This window comes from Saccopteryx bilineata, chromosome 3 (assembly GCF_036850765.1).
Source record: "Saccopteryx bilineata isolate mSacBil1 chromosome 3, mSacBil1_pri_phased_curated, whole genome shotgun sequence".
NCBI lineage: Eukaryota > Metazoa > Chordata > Mammalia > Chiroptera > Emballonuridae > Saccopteryx > Saccopteryx bilineata.
In genome coordinates, this window is record NC_089492.1 from 293,043,639 (window position 1) to 293,051,839 (window position 8,201).

At 60.3% G+C, this 8,201-nt stretch overlaps 1 protein-coding gene across 3 annotated transcripts; it reads right to left on the bottom strand.

Annotated features, from left to right (window-relative positions):
- Positions 1–929: 929 nt before the first annotated feature.
- On the bottom strand, positions 930–6,699 carry KLHL17 (kelch like family member 17). Of its 3 annotated transcripts, none has more exons than XM_066270769.1 (12): positions 6,441–6,697; positions 5,424–5,683; positions 5,220–5,341; positions 4,889–5,110; positions 4,323–4,508; positions 3,880–4,093; positions 3,427–3,571; positions 3,176–3,343; positions 2,689–2,777; positions 2,505–2,578; positions 2,115–2,296; positions 930–1,854 (listed from the first exon to the last, which is right to left on the bottom strand). In XM_066270769.1, the coding sequence occupies exons 1-12, from the start codon at positions 6,548–6,550 to the stop codon at positions 1,626–1,628; spliced, it is 2,001 nt and encodes a 666-aa protein (XP_066126866.1). In that variant the 5' UTR covers positions 6,551–6,697; the 3' UTR covers positions 930–1,625. The 3 variants fall into 3 exon arrangements, with proteins under 3 accessions (XP_066126866.1, XP_066126867.1, XP_066126868.1); XM_066270770.1 differs by having other exon boundaries at positions 4,323–4,439; positions 6,441–6,696; XM_066270771.1 differs by having other exon boundaries at positions 1,725–1,854; positions 2,014–2,296; positions 6,441–6,699.
- Positions 6,700–8,201: the final 1,502 nt, after the last annotated feature.

An 8,201-nucleotide genomic window follows, 5' to 3' on the forward strand; every position in this document is an offset into this window, starting at 1 on the left:
AAGGGTGGAGCCTCTCTAGGAAGAACCAGCCCCTACCTGAGCCGAGCCTTTCAGTCCTCTGCCCTGGGTCCTTCACACCAGCAGGTCAGCCTAGAAAGTGGGTTGGGGAAGCTCTGCTGGCCCAGGCAAGAGCCCCTATCTCAGCCTCTGGTCTGTACAGGAGGGGCCTCAAAGGCCTGGCCCCTGAGGGTGTGGCCTGCCTGAACTTAGGCTAGAGTGTCTGGGGCTAGAGCTTGGAGAGCCCAGGGACCCCCTTTGAGGCACCCCATGTGAGCATACATCCTGTTTCCACCTCAATGCCAATCTGAGTCACCAGTGACTGTAAGGGGGTGTGTACAACATGGGAGAGAGGGAAGCCAGGACCCTACCCAGCCACATCTCCCGCCTTGGCTCATATGTCACTCCAGGTCAAGGGGCCAAGGTCAGGGTCCCACAGGCTTAACCAGAATCCAGAGAGGAAGCTACAACCGTACCAGCAGGTCTGGTACAGTCATGATGAGCCTGGGGCGAGACAGGGGCAATTGAGGGACTCTCAGGAGCAGGCTGACAAGGTCATGGTCAAGTATTCATCCAGGACATCACAGGCCTGACCTGTGGTGGCGCAGTGGATAAAGTGTAGACCTGGAAATGCTGAGGTTGCCAGTTCGAAACCCTGGGCTTGCCTGGTCAAGGCACATATGGGAGTTGATGCTTCCAGCTCCTCCCCCCTTCTCTCTCTCTCTCCCTCTGTCTCTCCCTCTCTTCTCCAAAAATGAATAATAAAAAAACAACAACAACATCCAGGACATCACAGCTCTGCACCCACTGGGTGTGACTGTGCTGCCTCCAAGGCCCAGCAGCCAACACAGTACCTCAGCCCCAGCTGTATGCTTGCCCCCAGACCTTCCCCATCAGGAAGGACCCCAAAAGGCAGAGATGCACACTTGGACTCAGGCCCAGAGCCCAAGAAACATGTTTATTGTTCAAGTTGGCTCATATTGCTGTGAGGGATCTGTGGCACACGTGTGCCCAGCTCAGTGCAGGATCCAGAAGAGATACCACGTCCACAGTAGGAAGCCCCCTTCACGCTCTCCATGGGAGTGTACCTTGCCTCCAGAGGCAAGGGTGGTGTGCAAAGCGAAGGCTGGGGAGTCTGCACCTGCTCAGAAGGCTGCCCCCACCCAGCCTGGCAGGCTGCTCTGCCTCTACCCCTTGGTCCCTCCAGGTCTGCAAAGTCCAAGTTGGCCCTGACCCACAGACAATGAGAGTGTCTACTCTCATCACTCCCTGGAGGCCCCCGTGGGGCAAAAGGTACCCAGGACGGCAGTTTGGTCCCAGAGACACAGGATACTTCCAGAGTAAACGTATGAACTGGTAGCTGCAGCACTGTTCATCGATCAATAAATACTGAATAAATAAACGCGTAAATAAATGGTACACATATAAACGAACACCAAGGAATGAAGACAGAAATGGGTGGCCTCGACGCACAGAAATGTGGACAGACGGTGCAGGATGACCCTGGTGGGGGCCAAAGAATCCAACCCCGACACATGGTCGAGGGGTGGGAAGCGCTGGGGCCCTGTGTGGGGCTTAAGGCATGTGGGAAGCTGCGAGGCCCAGCCTCTCTGCAGTCAGGCCCTGGGTCAGAGGCTGGTGGAGGACACCGACAACGTGGGCGAGGACGGAGGAGGGAAGTTGAGCAACTCGAGTACTGCCACGCCCACACTGCTGCGCCGCGTGAACATGCAGGACGCAGCCACCCACTTGTTGGTCCTGGGGTTGTACTTCTCGATGGAGTTGAGGCTGGAGCTGCCGTCATTGCCCCCCACAGCATACAGCCAGCCGTCCATGGCCACCAGGTCGTGCGTGCTCCTGGGGATGGGGGAGGCAGGTGTGAGCCATGAGGGTGGGGCCAGAGGCCCATGTAGAAGCCTCTGGGGGTGGGGCCATGGGAGGAGCCTCTGCGGCAGGGCCTCCTGGAGCTGGGGTCAGGGAAGTGTTCCAGGGGGCATGGGAGGGAGGCAGGCATACCATGCAGGGATGAGACACACGTCAGTCAGTCTCAGGGGAGCAAACCCGCTGTGGTGGTGACAGGGGCCCACTGCCAGCCTGTGGGGGGTGGCACAGCGCACCTCCGGATGTTCATGGGTGCCACACTCTCCCAGGCCCCAGCTTTGGGGCTGTATCTCTCCACAGAGTTGAGGCAGCTGGTGCCATCATTGCCGCCGGCCACATAGAGAGCCCCTTCCAGCACCGCCACACCAGCTGAGCTGCGCCGGCTCAGCATGGAGGCTACCGGCGTCCACGTGTTCACCTGTGGTGAGGGCACTCTGAGGATAGACCCACCACCAGCCTCCCTCCACCTCCACAGAGAAGACCTCATTCCGGGGTGGGTGTGAGCGGGGTGTGCGGAGCGGGAGACAGGTCTAAGGGGCTGATGCTCTGGCAGATGTGGGTGGGCGGAGTGAGGACCCCAGGCAGCCCTCAGGAAGGGGAACATCTGTGGTTGGGGTGTTTCGTACCTGGGGCTCATACTTCTCCACAGTAGCCAGGTGTGATGAGCTGTCATAACCACCCACGGCGTACAGGTTGCCATCTGCAGGGAATCAACATGCCCATGGTGTGCCTGTTCTGTGTGGGGTCTCCAAGGTGGGGAGACCCCATACACAGGAGAGGGCACTACAGCAAGCAAGCCCTGTCACCCACCAAGCATGGCCACACGAACGTATCGCCTTCGGGTGCTCATGGCAGCGATGGACGTCCATGTTCCCGTCAGGGGGTCATAGCGCTCAGCACTGGGGACAACAGGGCCACTGCTGACCTTGAGCAATAGCAGGCCAGGACCTGCCCTTCCCTGTAGAATGACTGAAATATGTGCTGGGATGTCAGTGAGACTGACCCAAGAGGCACATTGGAGGAGGAAGCAGGCCTGCTGGGTGTGCACGGGCCCCTGCCTGCCTGGGGGGTCCTGTGAAAGTGTCCACCCGGGCCCAGACCACAGCCTGGTGGGAAGGACCCAAGAGGAACAGAAGGGGCATGTGGGCTGGCACAGATGAAACAGCCTCAGGGACTTGAGTCAGGCAGGGTCCCTCTCTGCTCCCCTCAAGGTATGACCTCTGTAGTCCTGATGCAGCCACACCTGTTGCAGAGCCCCTCCTGAAAGGCCACCCTGCTCTCTGACCCCCACCACTACCTGTTGAGGCAGGAGGCCCCATCGTAGCCACCGGCTGCATACAGGAGCCCATGCAAGGCAGCCACACCCAGGCAGCTGCGCCTCGTGCCCATGGACACCTCAGGCTGCCAGGTGTTGGTCACAGGGTCGTACGACTCTACGGTGGCCAGGTCTGAAGTTCCGTCGTAACTAGGAGAGGGGTCCACTGCTGGTCAGGGCTGGCCCCATGGGCACACACCGACCCCTGACCCGAGAGCAGCTTTCATGCTTACCCGCCCACTGCATACAACCGGTTCCCAACTGCCGCCACACCCACCCGGGCTCGGCGTGTGGACATGGAGGCCACCACGTGCCAGCGGTCAGTGCGTGTGTCATAGGCTTCACAGTCTCCATGGATGGCAAACAGGCTCCCGCCACCTAGGGATGGGGAGGTGATGGGGCAGGATGAAGGGCCCAGGGAGGCAAGGGGATGGGGGCTCTGGCACAGAGGGAGGCCAAAGGGATGGGCTCCAAGGGTGGAGATGGGGATTTGTGAGTGAGTCACACCACACAGGGTCTTCCATAGGCAGACGAGAAGCAGGCATTAGGCGGTTGCAGGATGTGACCAAGACAGGAAGGTGGGTTGGTGCTAGGCTCATGGATAGAAGACACAGGACAGAGATGTGAGGGGAGAGGAAGGGAAGGTGGGGAAACCAGTCATGGGGGGACAGGACAGGTGGGCATACCCACAGCGAAGAGCACAGGGCCAGCACCCTCACAGCGTCGGGGCCGTGTGCGACTAGTGCCCAGGACTCCTCTCTGCTCTGGCAGCAGGTGGAACTTGAGGGCCTCGATAAGCAAGTCCTTGCAGTCAGGGTGGTGCCTCACCAGGCTTTCAGCATCCACATGGCCAAGCAGGAAGTCCCGGCTCAGCAGAGGCAGACGCACACACTTCATCAGCTGGGGTGCAGGGTGACAGTCAGGCAGCAGGTAGAACACATGGGCACACTTTATCCTAGCAGTGAGACACCCCCAATACCTGTCCACCTGTGCATCGGACACTTCTTGAAACGTGTGCCTACGTCACCCCTGTGATATCCCTGGACCCAGGGTAGCCCAGGCACACCCCAGGCCCTCAGACACTGCATTCCCTTCTAGACAGAGGAGACAGCTAAGGGGCTGGGCTCACCCGTGGGACATGCTGCCTCCGAGCATCCACGTCGTGCTTGACCCAGCTCAGGACGGCACGATAGACGTCCTCCTCTGAAGGCACGTTCAGGCTGTCACTAGAGACCAGTTCCAGCACCTGGGGGTGGGGACCCTCAGACCTGAGATCTGGGTAGGGTCTTGGGGGCCCATGGAGTCCTGAAAGTGCCTGGGAGGAAGAGTCCAACGGGGGCCCAGTGCTCCTATTAGGGGGGGGCCAAGCAGGGTCAGGAGCCACAGATCCGGTTCCTGGGGCCCAGGCCCAGAGCAATCCTGGGAGGTGGAATCAGGGACTGGGGTTTTAGGCAGAGATGTGGTTAGAAACCAAAGGAGAAGGCTTGGGTGGGGTCAGAAGATGAGGATAAGGAAGGAGCAACGGATGAGTGGTGGGACTGCAACATGGCTCAGAGGCTATGAATAAGGGTTGAGGGGCAGAAGCCTAGGTTTTAAGGGCCCAAATGATGGGGGCCAGAGGTCCAAGGGCTGGGTGCTATTTGGGGGTCCAGGGACTGGGTCACAGTCCAGGCTGTGCCCCAGCTGACATGTTACCTGCTTCAGTGGCAACAGCATGAACTCCTCGGTCTTGGCCACGTCCACGAAGTGCTGCAGCACGTACCTGTGTGCCGCCTTGAGTAGGTCGCTGCACGAGTGCGTGTCGGCGAAGCCCCGGATGCCCAGACAGTTGGAGGGGTCGAGCTGACTCAGCAGGAACTTGCAGCAGGCGTCACGGACGCCGTTCAGCTGCAGAAGGCTGGCGGCTGGGAGCAGAGTCTGTGGGTGAGGTGGGAGAGAAGGCCAGGGGAGCAGGGACAATGAAACAGGTGCAAGGAGAACTGAGGCAGAGCAGTCAGAGGACAGGACGGGAGTGAGGCAGTCTCACCTGCACATTGCCTTCACCCACGACTATCTCAGCTGTGTACGCAAACTGCACCAGCTGGTCCAAGGCCTGAGGGTCGATGTCATGCAACGTCACGTGCGTCTGGCGGCTCTCACTCATCTCATCTGTGGGGACAGTAGGTCAGACCAGTTCCACCGGAGAGACCCACAGAGCCCCCCAGTGCTCACAGGGTGGGGTGGTACTTGCTTGTGAACATAGCGTGGAAGTAGGGACTGCAAGAAGCCAGCACCACCTTGTGAGCTCGGATCTCCTTGGCGGCCACGTGCAGAACAATGTCACACAGGAGGCCTCGCTGTCGCATGCGGCTCATGGCCACGAAGGCATCATGGTAGTGCCGCTTGGAGTTGTGGGACACTGTATGGCCCTCACGGCTCAGCAGCTGCATGGCACCCTCCATGGGAGCTGTGGGCCGAGCCTGTCGGATCCGTGCACGCTCTGCCTCAGGGCTGCCAATGGGCAATGTCAGGTTAGGGTCTGTCTGGGCAGGGCCAGGGCACCCAGGAGGCCACTCCTTCCCCCAGGGCCCATACCTGCGCCCATCAAAAACTTCCTCTGCGGCCTGGGCTTACCCCACTCTGTTCCCCCACTTCCAGGAGCCTCCCACCTTCTCTCATGAGGTCGCAGTATTGAACCTGTACTGCTTCCTCTGCCCACCCCTTCTCAGGCACCATATTCCACACTGCCTAGGTGCCCCCCATCAGAACCAGGTTTTCCTCTGTCCATCGCTGGCCACCCTTCCCGGGCCCCTACTGGAGATCGGTGTCCTCAGCCTGGGCTGGTACACAGGAAGTGCAGAGGTGAAACTGGTCAGTGGTGTCAGACAGCTCTGAAGAGGACCCCTACAGCCCACCAGCAGGTGTGACCTCACTTGACCCTCAAGAGCGGCAGCCCTCTTGACCCCTGCCCACCCTCCACTCAGCAGACAAGCGGCCAGAGTCTGTGATCTGTGCAGCCATGATTCAAGGGCTGCATGAGGGGACAGTCTCCGGGAGCAGCCACCTCTGGACGGCCTACCCTGAGTCCTCCGTGTGCGCGGATAAACGGATGGGGGGGGGGGGCAGAATGAACCTACCACTTGCTGGGCGCCGAGGCCGCCCCCTCCGGGCAGCCTGCCAGAATCAGCGCGCGCCTCTCCCTCCCTCCTTCCAAGACCCACTCAGTCCCTGGCCCGGCTCACGATTCCCAGCCCTCTGGCCCACTCACGCCGGCGGCTGTGGCGGCGGTGGCGGCGGCGGAGCCTCGGGCGCGGGCCCCGGGCTGCCGTGCTCCGGGCTTTGCGTCCTGCCGGCCGGGCGCTCGCTACGCGGCTGCATGGGTTTGTCCACGGGACCCACCGCCGATCCGCGGAGGACACACAGACTAACGGTTGCACAGACCGCTGGAGGGCTGCTTGGTGGTGGCGGCCAGCTCAGCTTCCCTTGCGTCGCCGCTTGCCCTCAACCGCTGTTTCTCGGCGCCGCCCGCCCCGCCTTCCGCGCTCCCCGGTGGCTCCGGGCACGCAGCGTAGGATGCGCATTCTCGCAAACTCCCAGCGCCACGCCCACCTCCTCCTTCAGGAAGACCCCGGGCCCCTGCTACTTCTGTCCAACAAGGTTCCCGGGCCTACCCCGCTGCCCTCGCCAGTAACTCATTCAAGAAGCCCCCCCCCCCCCCCCGCCCTCCTACAAGTACCAGGCCTTGGGCTGGGCTCTGGCTGCGGAGGTCGGGGAGGGTGGAGCAGGACGCAGGGCCTGAGGGATCTGATCAGAGTCTCATCCGCGCCCCGAAGCTGTGAGATCCACTCTAGTTGGATCTTGCCATCCACACCTGCATACCCTCACGCTTAAGCGGATGGAACTGTGAAAGAGGACACAGGATGGCCACTTCACCTCCTTCTTTCCCCAAGGCAACCTTCTAGCCTCTGGGCTTTTGCACCTGCGGTCTGTTCCCATAGACAGCACAAAAAAAGTGGCTGTTGGCCCTGGCCGGTTGGCTCAGTGGTGGAGCGTCGACCTGGCGTGCAGAGGTCCTGGGTTCGATTCCCGGCTGGGGCACACAGGAGAAGCGCCCATTTGCTTCTCCACTCCTCCCCCTCTCCTTCCTCTCTGTCTCTCTCTTCCCCTCCTTCAGCGAGGCTCCATTGGAGCAAAGATGGCCCCGGGCGCTGGGGATGGCTCCTTGGCCTCTGCCCCAGGGGCTAGAGTGGCTCTAGTCGCAACAGAGCGACCCCCCGGAGGGGCAGAGTATCGCCCCCTGGTGGGCGGAGCGTCGCCCCCTGGTGGGCGTGCCAGGTGGATCCTGGTCAGGCGCATGCGGGAGTCTGTCTGACTGTCTCTCCCCGTTTCCAGCTTCAGAAAAAAAAAAAAAAAAAGTGGCTGTCCATGCCGAGCCTGACGTTGTGAGTTTATGCAGATGTGTTCAGGGGTGAATTCCCAGCAGAGGGAGGAGTCGCTGGATTGAAGTATCAAACATAATATTTTTAGGTAGATTTGGCCAAACTGGCTTTAATGACAGCGCCTGCCCCCACCACAAGGATTATGGGATTGTCCAGTGAAATGGAAACGTAGTCCTGGCTCGGATCCTCCTTTGATAAAAGGGCAAGGCTGGCCTGGCCATCAAAGTGTCATTTATCTTTTGGTAAACGACCCAACTATAGCATCACTGTTCTTATTTTGGCTTGTTTTTCCTACCACAGTGTTGGCTTTCTAGAATTGATTTGAGTTCTCCGTATAGGAGTTCTCTGTTGACGCGTTTTATCCGTTGTCCATGCATTGACATCCTCTGAGGCACGCGTTTACGATGCCCTAGGGAGGTTGTGGCCAGGCTTGGCCCCACCCCCAGTGGGCCCCAGATCTCCCCCCCACTTCCCGCCCTTCCCCGTCAATAGTTTTATCACTGCCTCTTATGGAGGGCACAGATTGTGAGCAGCACGTCCTGCCCAGTGCTCGAGCGACTGCGTGCGGGAGCCGTGACCGAACCAGGCCT